We start from the raw sequence: 23540 nt of genomic DNA, 5'->3' as shown, positions 1-23540 counted from the left end.
GATAAATTTTCCTCCTCCACTCATGCCCTTCTTTTGGAAGCAACAGAAATGCCTTTACATCTTGTCAAGACAGTGCTGTTTACAAAGACTGGCAGAGACTTCGCATCGACTGATCACAAAGTGTGAAACACTGTCTCATATCAGGAATAATAGAAGTCTGAGGAGAACACAGTTTCTTCTCTATTAATGGTACAAACACTGGGAATAGTTTTCATAAAACTGAGATCCTTCTGAAGCACCTATGTGACCATCACAGCTCTTCTTAGTTTATTGTTGTAGTATATATTGATTGTTCCAGCAACAGAGCGGATATGGACAGTTTTCACCTACAATGCACCTGGCAGATAAGTGGGGCATCATAATTTCAAATCTATACAGAAGGCCAAAAATGATTATCGACCCTCATATGGTATGCGCTTTCTTCTGCGCACAAAGTGCGGAAGAAAGGAAGTTTCAAGTGGCAGGTGACGTTTTCATATTTCTGACCGAAAAATTCACCATTCTGTAGTACAGTACACAAGATCTTTCAAACTCCCCAAAGCAGTAACAATCATGGACTCATAAAGTGTTCTGAGACCTGTTAGCTAACGGAATTAGAACAAAGGAACTTGTTGATACAGTCTTGACCTAGTAAATCAGTATGATCAAATAAAACAGACTAATCGCACTACTGAATTCGTTTTGATTAAATCTCCTGCCTCATTTTGGATAATAGCAAAGCAGATCGTCTAGCGACAAGAGTGATTATCAATGGAATTCCTAAGGACAAAAGCTGCTATATATAGACTGCGTCCTACAAGTAAAACGACAGGTGATTCTTCTGATTAAAAAAAAAGGACGTAAAACCTATACAGGTTTACTGTCATTCATACCAAGAGTCATGGCTTATAAAGTAAAAGTCTCAAGAAAAATAATATCGTCCATAGTGAGAATGCGTCCCAGTGAGTGCTTCCTATCCTACTGTCAATGTGGTGACGTTACGATTAGCGATATAGATCACACACTATTTCAGTGCAAGCGCAATGAGAAAGGCAGAGTCAAATTTTTCAAGGAGATTTCGAGAGTTGTTCACTGCCAACCAACCTGTTCTATTCCACTTATGGAGATACAATTAGAAGTGCATATAATGCCACAGCCACGTTTATAGCTCAAGAAAATTTAGAATCCTAAAAGGACCGCCGGTATCGATCTTACCTAAATAAATGAATTTCCTGTTTTCATATAAACAAGGAGTTTTCTGTTGATTATAACTTCTACACTAATTGAAAATGCGTCACAGGTGTAATCCGAAGACGCATTTACAAATATGTGTTCAACAAAGTCTGTCTGGCTGATGTTAAATGTTATCTTGTTATAATTGTCACTTTTGAAATCATGGTGGCTAAATAGTATATGCTATAAGACAGAATAAAAAGAAAGATGTGGTAATTTCTGGGAAGCTATTTATCTGCTGAAATGTCCTGTTGGTAGGTTTTGCTTGGACACTGGATCGTTTATGGTCGACTTGTCTATGGTCTAGGCGAGCAACCGATTGCAGCGATATTGCTTGCAACCGAACAAAGTTTGTCTTTGCTTGCGATGGATACTTTGAGTACGAGGCAATTGGCGTTCGTCTGAAGTCGGTCTCTTGACACATTTATTGTTGTTCTGTTTACTATCTCTGCCTTGAGCGGCAAATTTGTTGTTGTTTCGATCATCGCAGTAGCCTGCTAAGTGTATCTTTTTAAGGAAGAATTCCCGAGATCCGTAACAAGTTCCGCATAGGCAATATTGTACTTCCGTGTTTCATTGCATATTTTTATGGAAATATGGATTCGTATAAGGCATTATGCGAAATATGTGGTATTAGTTTTACGTTCAGGAAGGATTTATACAGACATTTGAGAGTATTTCACGACATGGACGTAAATTTAGATAAGGATAAAGAAACATGCGACTTGTGTGATAAAAAGTTTTCGACTATCGCTGCTCTCGAGCGTCACAAGAAAACTCACAGACCCGCTCCACAAAAAGTACGTAAAATATATCATTTTACAGAGAAATGTTGAAGTTTTGGTGTAAAATGTTAATTTTCTTGGAAAGCAATACTTCCATGTGTTTTGCAAGATTTGTGTCAGGTGAAAGGGCATGGTGAGTTGTGGTGGAAGTGAGCTACTGTGTTACCATTCTAGCTCCTTTTTTTAAAAAAAAAAAATTTCTTCCCTGAATAGCGCACTCGAACTAATAAACTCCCTGTACATCTTGTTTCTAATTCTGTATTTTTCTTTGTATTGTTGGCCAATTAATTTACTTGGTTGGCGGTAATATAGGTGTTTTAATTTCGTAAATGTTACTTTGTGTTATGCTGTGCACATTTGTGCTCAGAATTGGTCCCCCCTTTGAATTGTATAATTGTATAACCTCCTTTGTTGTTTTGAAGCTGTCGTGCACGGAGTGTGATGATTTCATATGTCGTACGAGGGAGGAGCTAAGAGGTCACCTGGAATGTGAGCATGGAATAAGTATGGAAACTACAGAACTGGAGTTTGATTCAATGGAACGTAAGGAAGCACAATACGTCTGTGCACTATCACTTTCGAAATGAATACATGCTTGCTGTGTTTTGAAGTTGTTACTGAGATTAGTTTTATTTTCAGAGTTTCTGCAGTGGAAATTGAAGATGGAAGGTGATGCGAAAGTTTTCTTTACAAAGAGAACTGGTGAAAGGATGGTTGACAGTGAGAAATCCCGTTTATACTACATTTGCCACCGTTCGCGATCTGCCGTGAAAAGTGGTTTTGGCAAAAGATTGAGAGCATCAAACAAAATTGACCAAACGTGTCCAGCATCTTTGATAGTGACAAAGATGCCATCAGGCAAAATAAGTGTCAAATTTTACATGACCCACACAGGTCATAACTTTTCCGTGGGGCCTCTCCATTTTGCTCATGCTGACAGAGCAATGGTTACTGGCCAAATAGTACTTGGTAAGTAATAATCGGACTAACATCACAGTGATCTTATAAATATTAGCCTGGCTGACAGGTCATAAGTGAAATTTTAACTAAAAACATGAAGACAGTGTGCTTGTTTGTACCCCTAATGGAACCCCACCCACCCACCCACACACTCGCCGTTTGCATTGCGCACACATACACATCTGCTTTGATCTCTGGAGTAAGTGCCTTGTGTTATGTGTGTGATATCAAGGTGGTGGTGTTTGTCAGCTCGTGTTTGTAGATTGTGTGTTGTAGTATCTCGTAACTATTTCAAAGTGTTTGTGTTAGGTATGTTAGTGAGTCAGTGCTCACTCATTGTGTGAACTTGAGTTTGCAATAGTGTGTGCTACAGCAGTAGCGAGTTACTTTGACTTTACATTTTGGGGTTATGCATTCATGTTTGAGTAATATGTTGTTGGTGCCTTATGTTTCTTACACTCCAAAATATAATTATGTTTTTCGGTTAGCAATGCATATGACGGAGGAGATTGTCTTTTGTTGCTGGTTGCATTAGGAGATGACTTGGTGTAGGCAGGGTATTGACTTGATTGTGGAATGTGCTTGGTGTAAGGTTAGTCGTGAACATACATAGTTGACCTAAGTCCCTGCTTCATGGGCCAGGAAATGTTATATGTGGCGGTGTCAGTGATAATGTTTTGTGTTCCATATGTAGAGAGATCTGGATCGAGAAATCTAGGTTCACCATCCAAGATATTTAGTATATTATTCTTTCCTCATTCTTCTATTTATCTCTGTACACACGAGACTGGAATGAGTGCTTTTAGTGTTTTAGATTGGTATTGGTTTTGTAGGGAAGTGTGTTGTGAATATATGGATAAGTTGGCAGCGTTGGGGGTGATTGTGGAAATCCATGATCAAAGTTTGAGAAAAGGAAGTATGGGAGGGGTTCAGAAGTTGCCATTTGGCACTTCAGAAAGGAACTAAAAGGTTTTTAGTTTGTGTGACTGAGGAATACAGCAAGGAGGACAGTGAGGAGGGGACTGCTGTAGTTTGATAAGTTTTCGTCATATAACACTGTAGGGAAAAGTATGTATGATCATTAAGTTTTTGATCAGTGTTTGATTTTAAAAATTATAGTACTGTGGTAGGTACCAATACAATAGAGATGTTGGGGGTATTAAGTCCTTTACATGAAGGGGAAGATGCACTCTTCCACCTTGCAGTCACACATGAGTAGTGCTGTCAAAAGAGGGTACTGAATAAAAATGTGTTTTGCTGTTTATTGAAGGCAGTAGGGGAAAATATATTGGCCAAAGATTGTGAGTTGAGTAGGGTGAGGTTGGAAAGGGGGGAGGTGCAGTTGTGGAGAATGGGGAAGGTTTTTTGGGATTAGGTCGGTTGGGTTGATGCATTATTTAGTTTCAGACGTACCATATTGTATTCAAACTCAGTGAAAAGTCAGAGAACTGAAAACATCATCTAGCATTGACATCAGGTGGATTAATTTTCCTTATAATTTTGTCCTGTGTGAACAAAATTTCATCACATTTTGCAGCCCATTTCCAATATTGACCAGCATGCTCCATTTCACTGATTAGGTAAGAATTTCCAAAAAATGCATGTGCTTCTTCAGCATAAGATTTACCATCATATTCTACTTTGTACCAGTCTCCAACTTCCACACTTTCTGTAGTTTCTTTAGTATGATGATCTGCAGCAAGGAAATTCTTTGGAGACAACAGATATGTTTGTAGTACTCCTTTCTTGTAGTGAAAGCAGTGAATGCTTTTTATGTTTGGTATTGACGATGCTGAAGAAAATATTTTAGCCAGATAAAGTTTCACTTTGAGACCCTGAATTTTGTCAGTGGACATATGAAAAACCCTCAGTTGTGGTGCTTGCAGCTGACTGTGCAAAAGCTAATGCATCACCTGCTAAGAATTTTCACTTTTTACTACATTCCACACTTGCCATTTCGCAACTACACCAATTCCATGTACAGCTCCTTTACTGTGGGATGTAGCAAAAAAGTTCAGTTTGATTTCCAAATTGTGGAACATTTGAAGTTTAGGTACAGCAGCAGTAATATACTTGTTTTGAAATTGTGAGGCAGGTCCATCTGACCAAATTAAAATTACCTTCAAATTTTCAGTTATAGTTGACCAGTGATGCTATCACAGTATCCTTGGAATGGGTTAAACTGTCTGAAACAGCAGCAGCTTGAGAACCAGAATCCCACAGTGACACAGTAAAAATACTAACTTGTGCTTGTGATTGTGGACTTCGCAATTCATCTAGATGAACAGAAGTGTAGTTTTCAGCAAAATCAATATGCAGCAATGCAAACTCCTTATAATATTCTCTCAGAACCATTTCTTTTTGCTCATAATAAGATGCAGAGTGAGTTACTTGTATAGCAATGAAGAAGAAATTATGGAGATTATGTATTTTGCTGCAGAGCCTTCTTCTTTGACTATAATACTTTGTCATTTTCTTCCATCTTCCAAACATACCATGATAAAGTTACAATTTCCAGCTTGTGAGTTTTATAGGTTTCATTGAAACCTCCACTATTTTGATTTGTCTCACTTTCATTCCGCCAACAAAGCTCACTGGGTGTCTGGCATATGATGGTTGATAAAAATGTGTTACTGTAAGCTGGGATATTATCATGTTTCTTATGAAGGTTTCTGATAGCATTTATGAAATTTTCATGATATTTGCACAAACATACATTATGAGGTAATTCGCTGCTTAATTGAACTTGAACATGAACATGTAGTGGCTGTACTTCTGCAAACTTAGATTTCCCAATTTGAACTTCAGGATGTTCCGTTTTCAATACCTCATATGTTTCCATGATTGACATGACTAAGTGATAAATATGAGCAGTCCTTTTCTCATTATTTTCTCTGATCACTATTGTATCCTGTGTACGTGGTGACTGTGACTGACTGACTGACTGACTTCGTCATGATAGTAGGAACCAGTTACCAAGCCTCTAGTTTGAAAACTAAGGCCTCTATTTTGTGGCTTACTGCTAAGACTGGGTCTTTCAGACTTCCCGTCTGATTAGTTTCCACACTGAACAGCTCACGAACAACTAAGGCTTTACGTCATTGTGAAGATGGAAAAAAAAGGTCGGCTTGAACTGCGGCTTTATGTAGAGCGCTATGTGACTTATTCAATGACAAAGCTGCTTTACTGGGTTGCTGATCTTACATTGTGCTTTGTTTTCTAAATCTCTCCCTAGTTTTAGCTCTTCTTTCTTCTAATAACAATCATTGCTTTTGTGGACTCAACTGCCGGAACTTTTGTTTCTGCTTCTGTTTACTTTTTCTAACTTCTTCCAAGTGCTGCTTCATATTTTCCTACCTTCTTTTCTGTCTTTCTACTTCTGATAGAGTATCCTATTCTTTTAATCTTAAAAAAATATAGCCGTGACTTAGATTATGTGGCTCATGTTATACATTTAATTTTGCATTTTTATAATATTGATTGAAATTGGGAAATTTTTAATAATGGTATTAGTTATGCATTGAAACAAAGAAGTAACTTATTGAACAAGATGAATTTAGCTCTTAACATTCCTCTTAATATGAAAACGCAATTACATGCAAGTTCATGTTGTTGTATTATACTATATATATCCCAACCTGTAATTTACGTACTTCGATTTTATACTATCTATGCAATACATTAGGGTATGTAACTGTAATATAAATAATGATATACTAATTCTTACCTTCCAGTTTGTTGAAGTGAAGGTCAAAAATCACCAATAATTCACACTTCCATCACATGAAAGACATATGGCCTTTTATAAACGGCTCCATACAGTAAAAAGTCCAGCCTTTTCAATCAGTGTATAAAAAGTACCCAATTTTTAACATTTAAAAATTGTAAGTGTGTCCTACTTTATATGGAATATCCCTTCAGAAGTTGTTTCCTGCTGATCTGCCGACAAGTAAAACAGTTCTGGAATATCGTGCTTGCATTTAAGTAGACAGTGAATGGCAGTGAAACATTCTGTGCACAGACAAAGCCCATTTCAATATCTAGGGACATGTCAATATGCAGGATTTCTGAATAAGGGCAACAGAAAATCTGCACATATATCAACCAGTCTCACTTCATCTACAGTGATGTGGGTTGGTGGCATCATTTATCATAAGGCCACCTTTTTTTGAGGAGATGAGTGGTGAGCGTTCTGTTACCTTTACTCTCACTGGTTATGAGAGTCTTTTGTGCGCCAGCATCATTCCAACCCTTCAGCAGTGTGGATAGGATAATTGCCATGCAAGAGTGTGATGCTCCACGCTTGCACAGCTAGTAGAGTGGCAGAGACCTCATTATATGCATTTGCATGTTGCATATGCATTTGCTCTTTGGCTCCTTTCCATCGGTTATTGCATATTTTCGCTCTTATACTATATTTTAAAAATTTAGGCTGGCTGTTCCTAGCTCGATCTAGTTTTGATGTCTCACAAATGGACTGCTACCTAGAACTACATCCAATCACTGATCAAGAGGCCACTGACTAGCGAAATCATTACAGAAGAGAAACAGGAATAGGCACACAGTCAATGTTCCGCATCCGTGCCTCAGTTAATCACCTCTGCCGTCATATTATGCACACCGGCAATAATTAAATTAAACTACACAAGCTTTTAGTTGCACATCCAGTGTTTCAGTTTAGTGAACTATTTGCTTGTACATAATTGAACATGTTTACATGTTTAGTGTGTAACATGTTGTGTGCCATGCCGCCCGAAAAAAGAAACAGTGTTACCGAGCGAGGTGGTGCAGTGGTTAGCACACTGGACTTGAATTCGGGAAGACGATGGTTCAATCCCGCATCTAGCCATTCTGATTTGGGTTTTCTGTGATTTCACTAAATTGCTTCTGGCAAATGCTGAGATGTTCCCTTTGAAAGGGCACGGCTAACTTCCTTCCCCAACCTTCCCTAATCCGATAACCTCACTGTTTGGTGTCTTCCACCAAATCAACCCAAGAAACATTGTTTTGTGAACAGCTGACTGGCCTGGAACATTTACATATGACGAAATTGTTTTCTATTCTTGAGTTTAAGAGGCCATACAATATATTCTCTTTCTTCAATGTTTTGAAACTGAAATTTAAATTATGTGCACAATGAATTTAATAATGTCATGGTCGCAATATTTTATTTGCTGGAAATAAGTGTGTCTCCCATCTTGATCACATCATGGTTCAAAGCAGACAGGTAGAATCCTCCTTTGTTAATTTAATTGGTATAAAACTCTCATTGCTGTTGATACTGTTTCTTTGAATTCAAGCCACATCTGGTCCTCACGTTGTTAATTTGGAAGGACTGGAGATTGTCTCTCAAGAACACAAGTGCCTTTTAATTTACTTTCTTTGAGTACGTACATTTTTTGTCCCCCGCCATGAACCATGGACCTCGCCATTGGTGGGGAGGCTTGCATGCCTCAACGATACAGATAGCTGTACTGTAGGTGCAACCACAACGGAGGAGTGTCTGTTGAGAGGCAAGACAAACGTGTGGTTCCTGAAGAGGGGCAGCAGCCTTTTCAGTAGTTGCAGGGGCAACAGTCTGGATGATTGATTGATCTGGTCCTGTAACACTAACCAAAATGGCCTTGCTGTTGTGGTACTGTAAACGACTGAAAGCAAGGGGAAACTACAGCCGTAATTTTTTCCGAGGGCATGCAGCTTTACTGTATGATTAAATGATGATGGCGTCCTCTTGGGTAAAATATTCTGGAGGTAAAATAGTCCCCCATTCGGATCTCCAGGTGGGGACTACTCAAGAGGACACCATTATCAGGAGAAAGAAAACTGGTGTTCTACAGATCGGAGCATGAAATGTCAGATCCCTTAATCGGGCAGGAAGGTAAGAAAATTTAAAGAAGGAAATGGATAGGTTAAAGTTATATATAGTGGGAATTAGTGAAGTTCGGTGCCAGGAGGAACAAGGCTTTTGGTCAGGTGAATACAAGGTTATAAATACAAAATCAAATTGGGGTAATGCTGGAGTAGGTTTAATAATGAATAAAAAAAATAAGAGTGCAGGTAAGCTACTACAATCAGTATAGTGAACACATTATTGTTGCCAAGATATCCATGAAGCCCACGCCTAATATGCCAACTAGCTCTGCAAGATGATGAAGAAATTTATGAAATGTATGATGAGATAAAATAAATTATTCAGGTAGTGAAGGGAGATGAAAATTTAATAGTCATGGGTGACTGGAATTCGTCAGTATGAAAAGGGAGAGAAGGAAACGTAGTAGGTGAATATGGATTCGGGGTAAGAAATGAAAGACGAAGCCACCTGGTAGAATTTTGCACAGAGCATACTTAACCACAGCTAACACTTGGTTCAAGAATCATGAAAGAAGGTTGTATACATGGAGGAACCCTAGAGGTACTAGAAGGTTTCAGACAGATCATCTAATGGTAAGACAGAGATTTAGGAACCAGATTTTAAATTGTAAGACATTTCCAGGAGCAGATGTGGACTCTGATCACAATCTATTGGTTATGAAATGTAGATTAAAACCGAATAAACTGCAAAAAGCTAGGAATTTAAGGAGATGGGACCTGGATAAACTGACTAAACCAGAGGTTGTATAGAGTTTCAGGGAGAGCATAAGGGAACAATTAACATGGGAAAGAAATACAGTAGAAGAAGAATGAGTAGCTTTAAGGAATGAAATAGTGAAGGCAGCAGAGGATCAATTAGGTAAAAAGACGAGGGCTAGTAGAAATCCTTGGGTAACAGAAGAGATAATGAATTTAATTGATGAAAGGAAAAAAATACAAAAGTGCAGTAAGTGAAGCAGGCAAAAAGGAATACAAACATCTCAAAATGAGATCGACAGGAAGTGCAAAATGACCAAGCAGGGATGGCTAGAGGACAAATGTAAGGATGTAGAGGCTTATCTCACTAGGGGTAGGATAGATACTGCCTACAGGAAATTTAAAGAGACCTTTGGAGAAAAGAGAACCACTTTCGTGAATATCAAGATCTCGGATGGAAACCCAGTTCCAAGCAAAGGAGGGAAAGCAGAAAGGTGGAAGGAGGGTATAGAGGGTCTATACAGGGGTGATGTTCTTGAGGACAATATTACAGAAATGGAAGAGGAGGTAGATGAAATGGAATATATGATACTGCGTGAAGAGTTTGACAGAGCACTGAAAGACCTAAGTCGAAACAAGGCCCAGGGAGTAGACAACATTCCATTAGAACTACTGACAGCCTTGGGAGAGCCAGTCCTGACAAAACTCTACCATCTGGTGAGACAGACGAAATTCCCTCAGACTTCAAGAAGAATATAATAATTCCAATCCCAAAGAAAGCAGGTGTTGACAGATGTGAAAATTACCGAACTATCAGTTTAATAAGTCACAGCTGCAAAATACTAATGCAAATTTTTTACAGACAAATGGAAAAACTGGTAGAATCTGACCTCGGGGAGGATCAGTTTGGATTCCGTAGAAATGTTGGAACACGTGAGGCAGTACTGACCATTCGACTTATCTTAGAAGAAATATTAAGGAAAGGCAAACCTACATTTCTAGCATTTGTCGACTTAGAGAAAGCTTTTGACAATGTTGACTGGAATACACTCTTTCAAATTCTGCAGGTGGCAAGGGTAAAATAGAGGGAGTGAAAGGATATTTACAATTTGTACAGAAAGCAGATGGCAGTTACAAGAGTCGAGGGACCTCAAAGGGAAGCAGTGGTTGGTAAGTGAGTGAGACAGGGTTGTAGCCTCTCCCCGATGCTATTCAATCTGTATATTGAACAAGCTGTAAAGGAAACAAAACAAAAGTTCGGAGTAGGTATTAAAATCCATGGAGAAGAAATAAAAACTTTGAGGTTCGCCGATGACATTGTAATTCTGTCAGAGACAGCAAAGGACTTGGAAGAGCAGTTGAACGGAATGGACAGTGTCTTGAAAAGAAGGTATAAGATGAACATCAACAAAAGCAAAATGAGGATAATGGAATATAGTCGAATTGTCGGGTGATGCTGAGGGGATTAGATTAGGAAATGAGACACTTAAAGTAGTAAAGGAATTTTGCTATTTGGGGAGCAAAATAACCGACAGTGGTCAAAGTAGAGAGGATATAAAATGTTGACTGGCAATGGCAAGGAAAGTGTTTCTGAAGAAGATAAATTTGTTAACGTTGAGTGTTGATTTAAGTGTGAGGAAGTCGTTTCTGAAAGTATTTGTATGGAATGTAGTCACGTATTTAAGTGAAACATGGACGATAAATAGTGTAGACAAGAAGAGAATAGAAGCTTTCGAAATATGGTGCTTCAGAATAATGCTGAAGATTAGATGGGTAGCTCACATAACTAATGAGGAGGTATTGAATAGGATTGGGGAGAAGAGAAGTTTGTGGCACAACTTGACTAGAAGAAGGGATCAGTTGGTAGGACATGTTCTGAGGCATCAAGGGATCACCAATTTGGTACTGGAGGTCAGCGTGGAGGGTAAAAATCGTAGAGGGAGGCTAAGAGATGAATAAACTAAGCAGATTCAGAAGTATGTAGGTTGCGGTAGGTACTGGGAGATGAAGTTTGCACAGGATAGAGTAGTATGGAGAGCTGCATCAAACCAGTTTCATGACTGGATAAAACAACAACAACAACAACTTTTTTGTTTATTTTTGAAAGATTTGGCGGTTACAATATTTAGTCTCGAAATGACTACCCTGTGTTCACTAATCCTTGTATCCGTTTTGATGCTCTCTATTAGCCCAGGATTATTTGTTGCTAAGAGGTCAGGTGTGTGTTCACAATCATTTACTATTTGCAAGAGCTCATGAACTAACTGCTCGAAATAATTTTCAGAGACTGAGTAGCACAATTTTGGATGATGTTTTTTATATGTACCTCCGGGTTTAAACATGTATTTTCACAAACATATAAAGGATAAATTAAAGTCACCACCAATTGTAATGTTAAGAGTTGGGTACCTATTTGAAATTAAACTCGAGTTTACTTTGAGCCTTTGGGGCATTGTATCATCTGAGTTAGGGAGATTGGTAAATGGGCCCAATTATTATTTTATTCCAGTTGCCAAGAATGACCTGCCTGTACTAGCTCATAGAAACTCTTCAGTTTTGCTACAAGATAAAGTACTTCTAACAGCAACAAACACGCCATTGCCTACTGTGTTTAGCATAACCTTTCGGAACTCCGTTAGGTTCTTAGCAAAAATTTCTACTGAACTTATCTCCGGCTTTAGTCAAGCTTTCAGTGGCCACAACGATTTGAGCATCAGTGCTTTCTATTAGCGCTTGGAACTCTGGTACTTCCCCAATACAGCTACAACAATTTACAACTGTTATTCCGATGGTTCCTGTATCTGTGTTCTTCCTATGTTAAACCTGCACCCTTTGAAGCTGAAGCCCTTCCCACTCCACCTCGCCCCCCCCCCCCCCCCCCCAACCTTTCCCTTGAGACCCTCTACCCTGAAAAATTATCCAGTCCAGCCCCTGCTACCCGTATAGCTGCCTCCCACGTGTAGTGGACTCTTGACCTATTCAGCAGAACACGAAAACCAACCACACTCAGGCACAAGTCAAGAAAGATTCAGCCTTCACAGTTACAGAACTGTCTGAGCCTGTGATTCAGACCCTCCGCTTGGCTCTGTACCAAAGGTCTGCAATCGATCCTGTCAGCCATGCTGCTGATGGTGAACTCTGCTTTCCCCATGCAAGCAAGACTGGCACCATGTACCACTGCTTTTAGTTGCTTGAATTTAGAGAGAATCTTTTATAATCCAAAGTGATAAACATCGCTGGTAGCGACATCAGTCACCACCAGCAGTTGGCTGCACCCTGCACGTCTGGAATGACTCCATCCGGTACGCACACAGAGTGCACATTGGTTATCATCCCCCTCTGTCACAGCCATTTCCCTAAGGGGATCCATAACACACCTGACATTGGAGCTCCCAACTACCAATAATCCCACCCTCTGTGATTGCCCCGATCTTGCAGGCTGAGAGGTTTCCTCTGAAGCAGGACAGGCGACGGCATCTGGCTGAGCGATAGTGCCAGCCACAGACAGCACATAGAATCTGTTTGTCAGGCTAAATGGAGAGGCCTTATGTGCAACCCCCTGGGAAATCTTTCACCGCCTGCCATGCCCCAAGGTGACATCCCGTTCGACCTTGGGTGACCAGTAACTTGGCTGGTCACCACTGGTGCAGACCAATCAACGAACTCAGACATGCTGGATGTCCATTGGATCTGCACAGCCGGCCCTCGTTAGTGATGCCAATCCACTGTAGTTTCAAGCTGTTTAACCGAAACCATCACAGCCTGCAGCTGAGTGTGAAGTGTCACCAACTTGGCTCATATCCACGCACACAGCCCCTATTCATACTAAAGACTGTGGGCAACTAGGGCAATTGGCACGTGCTGCGGTAGTGTAGTGTAGACACGAAGGAAAATGCAAGAATTGTGTCAAATAAATTAAGTTAGCACGTAGAGATTCAAAAACTGAACTACCAAAGCACAGAGATTCCTGTTTAGGAACTTGTAAAATGTCAGACAATATTTTACTTCTCTGTGGCTACTTGTGTCTTGGCCAGCTGCTGCTGACGACCTCTAATTTCTCCGTGAGATCCTGATTGGACACAGTTACTGCTTGAATGATGGGGTAAGTTTGCTTAACCCATCTACAAAATGTTCAGCCCAATTTCTCAGTTTCCTGTGCATTGTCAGGTTGATGCTGCATTTGAAATTTGGTTATCTTAAGTCTTCCAGTTCAGTAGCAGTTGTGCAACCATCCGCTGCTTCCCTGGAAGTCCCTGTAATCTGTTGTACACTATTTGGTGTGCTTAATGTAGTAGGTCACTATTGTGCACATCCTGAAAACTGTATCAAGCATCCTTGAAACACGCAAGTACAAGTTTTTGTAACAAGTGTGCCTTGTCCTCCTTTGAATATCCATAGTTTTTCCTATTCACTACATGATCATATTGCTATGGACTTATTCAAAATCTGTTCATGATTTTTTTTTTATTTTTATTACGCTGCAGATGATCTTCCACGTACATACTTATGTTTAGTACTCGCTCCTTGTCCAATGATTGTCCTTTACTACATTTTACTCGAGATGAGATTTGTAGCTCCCTGTCTGACAAGGATGATTAACTACGTCACTCAACACTTGTTTCAGTATAACTTCCATTTGTTAAGCATATATCATCTTCATCATCATTATTATTATACTCCTCATGTATACTGTCCACACAGCCGAGTGTATACGACACCATACATTTTAGTGACACATCTTGCAGAAATGCTAATATTTTATCTGCCACTTCTTACTCACTTTGCAAAATTTCTTGGATTCCTTTCTGATGAAATGCCAACAATAACAACTGTTGGTGCAGATATAATGCAATGTTAGTTTTGTTTATCATTACCATTTCTCTGCTTTGTATTAACACTGCTAAAACTGTCGTAAGTTGCATATTGACTAAGCAGTTCGAATATGCTTCGTAGCTGCATGCTGTGCCCACCATTGGATGTCTCCAGTCCTGGTCATGGTGCCATTCGCTATGAACATTGTGTTTGTGTGGTTGACAATATGTGGGATGTTAAATGCTGTAAACATCATTGGCTTTCTGCGACCTCACTCTGAAGGGGTTCTTTTCTCAGATGAGGATTTCTTTTCCCTTCATAGTGCCGAGAGCCACATGGCATTTCCCGTTACCTAAGATCCTTCAGGATTTTAAACATGAGTGTGAACACCTCTGGTACCAATATTCTTGCCATGCAAGAGACTTTCCTCATTCATCAGACTTTCTGAAGATGATGGTGCCAGTACAGCCCTTATTATGTATCAGTTTTTCTAATGTTGCCATAATGAAAGGTTATTCATTTTGGTAATAACTTCCACACTCCTTCATCTGTTAGGTCTGTGCACACCATCTTCAGAACCCTTTTAACATCAGAAAGAAAATTCTCTCTATGTCTCGAAGTGCAAAGTTTTCATAGCTTTGGGGTCCACAGCTCGTGGTCTAGTGGCTAGCATTGCTACCTCTGAATCTCAGGGGGCCCGGTTTGATTCCTGGCTGGGTTGGGGGTTTTCTCTGCCCGGGCCTAGGTGTTTGTGTTGTCTTCATTTCATCATCATCATTTGTGACAATGCTTACATTGGACTCGTGGAAAGAATTGGACTCGTGGAAAGAATTGGACTCGTGGAAAGAATTGGACTCGTGGAAAGAATTGGACTCGTGGAAAGAATTGGACTCGTGGAAAGAATTGGACTCGTGGAAAGAATTGGACTCGTGGAAAGAATTGGACTCGTGGAAAGAATTGGACTCGTGGAAAGAATTGGACTCGTGGAAAGAATTGGACTCGTGGAAAGAATTGGACTCGTGGAAAGAATTGGACTCGTGGAAAGAATTGGACTCGTGGAAAGAATTGGACTCGTGGAAAGAATTGGACTCGTGGAAAGAATTGGACTCGTGGAAAGAATTGGACTCGTGGAAAGAATTGGACTCGTGGAGAGAATTGGACTCGTGGAGAGAATTGGACTCGTGGAGAGAATTGGACTCGTGGAGAGAATTGGACTCGTGGAGAGAATTGGACTCGTGGAGAGAATTGGACTCGTGGAGAGAATTGGACTCGTGGAGAGAATTGGACTCGTGGAGAGAATTGGACTCGTGGAGAGAATTGGACTCGTGGAGAGAATTGGACTCGTGGAGAGAATTGGACTCGTGGAGAGAATTGGACTCGTGGAGAGAATTGGACTCGTGGAGAGAATTGGACTCGTGGAGAGAATTGGACTCGTGGAGAGAATTGGACTCGTGGAGAGAATTGGACTCGTGGAGAGAATTGGACTCGTGGAGAGAATTGGACTCGTGGAGAGAATTGGACTCGTGGAGAGAATTGGACTCGTGGAGAGAATTGGACTCGTGGAGAGAATTGGACTCGTGGAGAGAATTGGACTCGTGGAGAGAATTGGACTCGTGGAGAGAATTGGACTCGTGGAGAGAATTGGACTCGTGGAGAGAATTGGACTCGTGGAGAGAATTGGACTCGTGGAGAGAATTGGACTCGTGGAGAGAATTGGACTCGTGGAGAGAATTGGACTCGTGGAGAGAATTGGACTCGTGGAGAGAATTGGACTCGTGGAGAGAATTGGACTCGTGGAGAGAATTGGACTCGTGGAGAGAATTGGACTCGTGGAGAGAATTGGACTCGTGGAGAGAATTGGACTCGTGGAGAGAATTGGACTCGTGGAGAGAATTGGACTCGTGGAGAGAATTGGACTCGTGGAGAGAATTGGACTCGTGGAGAGAATTGGACTCGTGGAGAGAATTGGACTCGTGGAGAGAATTGGACTCGTGGAGAGAATTGGACTCGTGGAGAGAATTGGACTCGCGGAGAGAATTGGACTCGTGGAGAGAATTGGACTCGTGGAGAGAATTGGACTCGTGGAAAGAATTGGACTCGTGGGGAAAAAAAGTATTGTGATAGGTTATAAAATTGTCTGATTCAAACATCTGTAAACATTCAAAGATCAAATTACAGCTAATGATACTTAAGCAAAGAAAAAGCATGAAAATTTGTCAGTTAAAACTGTTTTTCAACTGTGTTTTGATGTTTGTGACTCACTTTTTAACTGCCTGTATGAAAACATCACTGGCAGTGTGTCTTTGTGTGTGCTTAGGCAGAATGCTACAGGGCACCCAATCCCAACTATCATTAGTGACAGCATTTCTCCTGGAAAAAGTCCTGAAAAATCCTTCCTCCTCCTCCACCCCCCCCCCCCCCCCCCTCCCGACCCTCTGTCCCTGCCCTCGACACCTATCAAGTGGCAGCTGCATCACCAGGAAGCTAACCAGAACATTCAAGAGTATCTATGAACTGCATGGATTCTTTGCTCCATTCCACACAATGCATGTTCTGTTGTCCCTGCTTTACAGTTTGGTTTATCATTTTTTTTTTTTTTTTTTTTTTTGTGCAGTTAAAAATGAAAATGAGTGCTTTTTAAGCATGGAATTTGGAGAAATGTGTAAAATTATCACAAGAATCAAAGGTGGCATGTTTTCAAAGAGCAGTCACAACAGCTGAACTATATTATGCCTCCTGTTACAAACAATAATCTATTAGTTCCTACCATTGCTGCTTATCGGAAAAGGATTTTACTCGTGAAGGTGACAATCTCTCTCTCTCTCTCTCTCTCTCTCTCTCTCTCTCTCTCTCTCTCTCTCTCTCTCTCTCTCTCTCTCAGTATAACGATGAAATACATGGCAGCGTGCACTCTTTTGGAATAGCAATGAATAAACCTGCTCTATTAATTAGGCATTTAGATCTACATGAGAAATGAATTGGTAAACATTCATATTGATGAATCAGATGAAAAACATTTATACTTTGTAATTTTAATTGGTTACCACTGATATGCACATTTACCAATATCACTTACAGGGTTGAAATTCCACCAACAAAATTTTCTCGAATAATGCAACTGACAAGATTGAAGTTTGTCACCTACATCTGAAGCTGGTACTGAAATGTACGGCTGGATCACTTCCAATAAGTGTGAAAACTAAAGATTTGGAGTTATCCAGGGAAGGCAAATTTGTGAAGGGGAAAGACAAAATGGAAGGTGCTACAGAGTCCAAATTTGTCAAACCCTGTGGCACTAAGTTGTTGATGGTAGCTCAATTGCTACATCTAAATGTGAAGGGAGCAGACATCTAAAATTTACGGGTAGTAACAAGAAGATTGGAAAGTGTCTTGCAGAGATAAAAGTCCTTTACAAGGAAGGAATGTGCCAAGTCAGTTTTGTGTCCACCCGTGTTAACCATGATCTGTGGCTGACAGAAGAAGAACAGAATAGCATAGTGACAGGTATTGCTGTAGGAATCCCATTTCCTTCTGTTCTTGACAAAATACAAGGAATAGTGTGGGATTCAAATTTTGGAGAGAGAAGATCTCATAATGATGTAAGACGTGCCTAACTTTGTGGCTACTTATAACCTGGCTTCAGTCAGATATCTGAGCTATGAGATCAGGGAAAGAGCTAGGTTACAAAACATATGAGTCACATGAAATAACCAATACATGCATTCAGAATTGAGAAGTGAAGATTGTGTGTTAGTTATAATGAGCAATGCACCATGGGAAATATTAGCAAAATAAGGAAATAATTGTATTTGTAATGATGGGTCTCATGTTTGCAACTGGTTTGATTCTGAAGCTATGATATTACTAGTGCTAAGTGATGTGAGGCAATGCTTTCCACTTGCTTTCATCATTTCAACATCTGCATACATGCTTTGCAAAGCACCATCCACTGTGCATGGAGCATTCCTTGTACCTCTTCCTGTCATTCCCATTCCCGTTCCACTTGCAAGCAGAGTGAAGGGAAAAATGACCCCTCTATGCCTCCATATGAGCCATAATTTCTCTTTCTTGTCCTTACGGTCATTACATGTTGATAGCTGTAGAATTATTCTGCAGTCATATGCAAATGCCAGTTCTTGATAAATTCTTCTTAGTAGTGTTTTGGAAATTAAGATGGCATCATCTTCCTTCTGCGAATCATCTCTTTAATGCTTGCATGCTATTCGAACTTATCAGAAACAACTGTAGCAGCATGTCTCTGTATTCATATAACTTACAGGAATGCAGCCGGGTGGTGTCGCTGACATGCAATGATATTTTGACAGGAACACACACTGTCATTTTCAAGGGATATCTGCAGCAAGTAAGTGCATACTTGCTGCAGTTATGCCTTGAAAATGGCAGTGCGTGTTCCTACTGAAATATTGGCAGTTATCGCCGATATCACGTGGCTGCCATCACATAAGTTATTTGAATATTCTATATGCCAGTAGAGATTCGGGTCTGACATGCCTCTGAATTGCTGTAACGTTTTCCTTTAATTCAACATAGTAGAGATCCCGAAGATTCTAGCACTTCCCAAGAATTGGTCACACTTGTGTTCTATGTCTGGTGTCCTCTGTAGATGGGCTACACTTTCCTACTTAATAAGTATGGACCTCATTACTAAGGTAGACAGTGGTTGGTAAGTACCATCCTCAAAAGCACCTAAGTTTACTTTGTAAAGGAAAATTACTGACAGTGTAGTAGTTATTAGTGTGCAGGGACGATAAGACATGCGTTCATTGGTATTCTTTGTTACGTATTGATTGCAGCAATAAATTGAATGCAGGCAGACCCTATTTATGCAGATTAGTTATCCATGTGTTTGCATTAGTGTGATTTTTAGTTTCTCAGTCCAGTGCTGCACCTGTCAATGTTATGTAGAAACAGTAATGCATTAGTGCACATCAACACGCATCGTCTGTCATGTTTGTCTTGATGTGAATCGTCAGTTCAGGTCAGCAGAGTGTGAAGTTGCACTTCAAGGGACTGTATTTAAAATGTTGGGTAAAAGGAAATAGTGTGCCTATTGACGGAAAGAAGCATGTACAAAGGTAATATTCATTAGAAATAAAGTTAAAAGGGTTGGATCACTATGAGAAAGGTGAATGTATAAAATATTCTCCAATCTCATAGAAAATGTGATTCCAATGACAATCTATCAAGGTTTTCTGGTGACAGTCTAATTTTAAAGTAAGTGATGTTATTAGAGATGTATCGATTGACATCATTGCAAAATATATGGATGACGTGTGGATGAAACTGTGGCCCAAAGCTGCATCAGTGCAAGAAGAAGTGATCAGTGATATCAGCATTGTAACAAGAGAGAGTGCGACATGGCATTGCTGATTGAATTAATCCATGTCCTTCTGAGGACCTGAGCAACAAAGGTTTGATCATTTTCAGTACTAAAGAAGGAACAGAAGTTGAGGACATTCAGCTTATTAGAGACCGGACAATGAAGAAAATGCCTGAGACCTCCAGAGTGATTGATACGGCAATGACAATTTTTAAAGAATATGATCCTGAAGAAGTCAAATGTACGATACTGAAGAGGGAAGTTGAACATTCTCTTAATGTTGCAAAGAGTTGTATAATCAGCTGGGCAAAGAGGACTAGACAGCCAACAATTAAACATTTCTTTGCAAACCAGTGTGGCACTTCAAATGAATGTTAAGCACCTATCGAGAACGCTTCAGTTACAAAGGATTTGCATATAAGGAAATCAGTCACAGAAACTGAACTGACTATAGCACCATGAGATGTAGATGATCCAGAGCCTATTTAGAAACTTTGCTGTTTTAAGCTTGATGGGTGAGTAATGAGAACTTAGCCCCATACTTTACATATAAAATGACCCTAGAATTGTTTAAATTCAGTTTGTGTGAGGATTCTGTGGAATTTTACTATCACTTATAAAAGATATTTATCTGTATGTGTCAGTACATACATTGTTTCCTGAATGGAAGGCATGCTTGAAATTCCCTTGCAAATACCTAAATTTTTCAGATATGGTTGTTATTGATGCTGTAGACAGATCAGTAGTTGAAGAGAGGGGATAAATTTTGGGTGAAGTGGAAATGCTAACTCCAGCATGCCAGCAAGATTTTTAGATGAAGAGAAAAAGAGTATTTCAGTGTTTTCTAAAAATGTCTCTGGAATGTCAGGTAGTGAAATTCAGTTAGTCAAAACAGTGGTGACGTTATTGAAGGCAAACATAGCTGCCTTTCGAATCCATGGTGGTAGTACCCTCACTAGCCCAAAGAGGAACCACAAAAGAACTCGTGCTGCAGAAGAGGCTATTTTCTACAAAGAAGCCAAAATTGTTATGCTCTCTCTGATGCAGGAGAAAGCTTCAATATCGTAGGAATGCTTCTGTGTAAAGAGTTGGCATGACAAATTTGCAGTCAGTTGGTGGTTAATATTAAACCAATTGTACATGTGCTCAGCTCTGTGGAGATTAGATCCACATGATGGACAATGTCAGTTCAGTACCTGTCAATATTATCTGAACTCTGATTTTAAATTTATTTGCAGAGCCCAAGAGTACGTATGATGTTACTGTGATGGAAGACAGTGGCACAAAGTGGCAGCAAGAAGTACAGCACTTCACACCAGGTATGAGATGGTGAATTCCATATAGTGCACTGCATGGCAGTGCAGTGTGATTATTCTCTACATTCATATGTGCACAATGATACTTTTGTGTTCCAGTGTACTATGTCTACATCCTGATTTCAAATTTATTTGCAGGGCCTGTCATTGTGACGGTGGAGGAAGTAGATGCCATGTCATGGCAGCAAGAGTTGCCACACAGCACACCAGGTATGAGATGGAGGATACATTCAGTGCTCCGCATGACAGAGCTTTGTGATTCACCCTTCAGCAGCTGTAATTTATTTTCAAACAACTTTTTCCATTTCATTACAAAGACAAAGCAATTCTAATAAGTTATTAAAAATTTAGGTTAATAGTGGAACCCCCATGCATTTTTCGTAGCTTATATGAACGTAACAGCTCAGTGGTAAAACGCCAGACTGCAAATTGAAAGGTCTTGGCTTAGATCCTCCTGTCAGTCCTATCATTTTTATCTGTCACTTCTTTCACCTTTGGCAATGTTTTGTTGTAAAAAGGCCAGGTTGCACCATGATTCGGAGTACACATTAAACTGTAGGTTCCCCTAATCTGGCTGGGTAAGTCAGTTCAAAGATTGGAGCAAGACAATGGCATACCACCTCCATAACTTACAGTTGGTAGGATGGTTTGTGTCCCTAAGTGATACAGATAACCGTACCATAGGTGCAACCACATCAGAGGGGCAATGTTGAGAGACTAGACAAATGTGTGATCCGTAAATGGGGTCACCAGCCTTTTCAGTAGTCGCAGGGGTAACAGTCTGGGTGATTGACTGATCCGGCCTTCTAACATTGACCAAAACAGCCTTGCTGTGCTTTTTCTGCAAATGGCTGAAAGCAAGCGGAAACTGCAGCATTACTTTTCCTTAGGGCATGCAGCTCTACTGTATGATGTTGGCACTCTTTCAGATAAAATATTCCAGAGCTGAAACAGTCCCGTGTTTGGATCTCCAGGAGGGGACTATTCAGGAGAATGTACTCATCAGGAGAAACAAAATTGGCCTTCTGTCAGAGTGTGGAATGTTAGTTCCCTTAATTGGGCAGGTAGAGTAGAAAACTGAAAAAGGGAAATGAATGGGTTAACATTAGATATAGTGGGAATTAGTGAAGTTCTGTGGCAGCGAGGGCAGTACTTGTGGTCAGGTGAATTCAGGGTTATAAATACAAAAGCAATTAGGGATAATGCAGAAGTTGTTTAATATGAACAACATAGTGAGTGTGTTATTGTAACAAAGATAAATATGAAACCCAAACCTACCTCAATAGTAAAAGTTTATGTGCCAACTAGCTCTTCTGGTGATGAAGAGATTGAAGAAATGTATATTTGAGATAAAAGAAATTATTCAGATAGTTATAGGAGTTGAAAATTTGTGACGAGGGACTAGAATATGTCAGTATGTGAAATAACAACAGAAAAGTAAAAACAGATAAAATAAAATGTTTATCAATCCTAAAAAGACGTCAAGCTATTGTGTAAATGCGACCAACACTATAACACCTCCCTCAGGGCCCCAGTCTTTGCAGTATCTTTTCCCGTCTATGCTGCATGCTCTTGCTGTTCTTTTTCCCCTTCCTTGGAGAACATGTCTGAGCTGTTTTTGGAAATGTATTCTGCATTTTCAGTAGTCAATACCAGAATATTCTCCGCTGTTCCTTTTTTATTTCTTCATTCACCTTCTCCTAACCTTCCTCTGCTTCAGCATCTGGAGTTTCTCTTTTTCTTCTTCCTTGCTGTGCTCTCCTGAAGGCCGTCTCGTGCGTCTGATGTGTAGTAGGTGACTGGGTAATGTGTAATTTCCAGCCCCGAGTCAACAGGTAGGGTTCGCACAAACCCCCCTGGCACAGGCCAGGTCCAGGGAAGGATGATTGCTTGAGCTGCTACCTTCCCAAATTACCGACTATCTCAGGAGGTGTGACCTGAGGTGTGAACAATCACCTAAGGCAGATGTGACCCCTGCTGAAGGGGGCCCCCAGTTGGAAGGAGTGAGCCATCAGTGATGCTGACAATCATGGAGGATTTTCTCCCAATGAGCCAATCATCTTCCTTCACAGTCACTGGCTACAAAATGTAAATAGAATGAGGCTAATGATTCAAGGACCCTCCCAGCTGCACCAGGGTTCTTCTTGGTTTCATGTACTGAAGACAGTTAGTCCTTCGCTACTATAAATTCCTATAAATCCGTTTATTATTCAGAAAGATGTTGATGCAGTTGCTGGCCCTATGAAATTGTGTTCTCATTTGTGCAATGGCACTATGCTACCATTTTCATCATTACAACCCATTCGAGAGTCCTGTCGACACCCAGCCAATGTGTAACCTGTGGTAGGGATGCCCACGAAGGCAATCGTCCATCTTCTCCTCCCCGCTGCATCAACTGCAATGGCAACAATGCCACCTCCTCCCACGATTGTCCCGTGTATCTTGATGAACGGCCTCTCCAGGAGATGCGTGTGGAGGAAAAAGTCCTTTACATGGTCGTTCGCAAGTTGTTGGATAGTCAGAAACCCTGCATCCTACCATCTGGCA

The 23540-nt window shown here is 40.3% G+C and overlaps 1 protein-coding gene across 6 annotated transcripts in view; it reads left to right on the top strand.

Moving 5' to 3' along the window:
- Window positions 1-1565: 1565 nt before the first annotated feature.
- Window positions 1566-23540, top strand: part of LOC126281631 (uncharacterized) — a 70822-nt gene continuing 48847 nt past the window's right edge. For 2 of the 6 annotated variants that reach the window (XM_049980757.1, XM_049980756.1), the window contains exons 1-5: window positions 1591-2012; window positions 2420-2540; window positions 2637-2966; window positions 20916-20996; window positions 21132-21203. In XM_049980757.1, coding sequence (XP_049836714.1) covers window positions 1809-2012; window positions 2420-2540; window positions 2637-2966; window positions 20916-20996; window positions 21132-21203 — 808 coding nt within the window. In that variant the 5' untranslated portion in view covers window positions 1591-1808. Of the gene's footprint in view, window positions 2013-2419; window positions 2541-2636; window positions 2967-20915; window positions 20997-21131; window positions 21204-23540 lie in introns of all 6 variants that reach the window. The other 4 variants (XM_049980759.1, XM_049980758.1, XM_049980755.1 and 1 more) reach the window with 4 other exon arrangements.

Source organism: Schistocerca gregaria, chromosome 7 (genome assembly GCF_023897955.1).
Source record: "Schistocerca gregaria isolate iqSchGreg1 chromosome 7, iqSchGreg1.2, whole genome shotgun sequence".
Taxonomy (NCBI): domain Eukaryota; kingdom Metazoa; phylum Arthropoda; class Insecta; order Orthoptera; family Acrididae; genus Schistocerca; species Schistocerca gregaria.
Note: the sequence above shows the minus strand (reverse complement) of the source record. Positions and strands in the feature narration are given on the sequence as shown.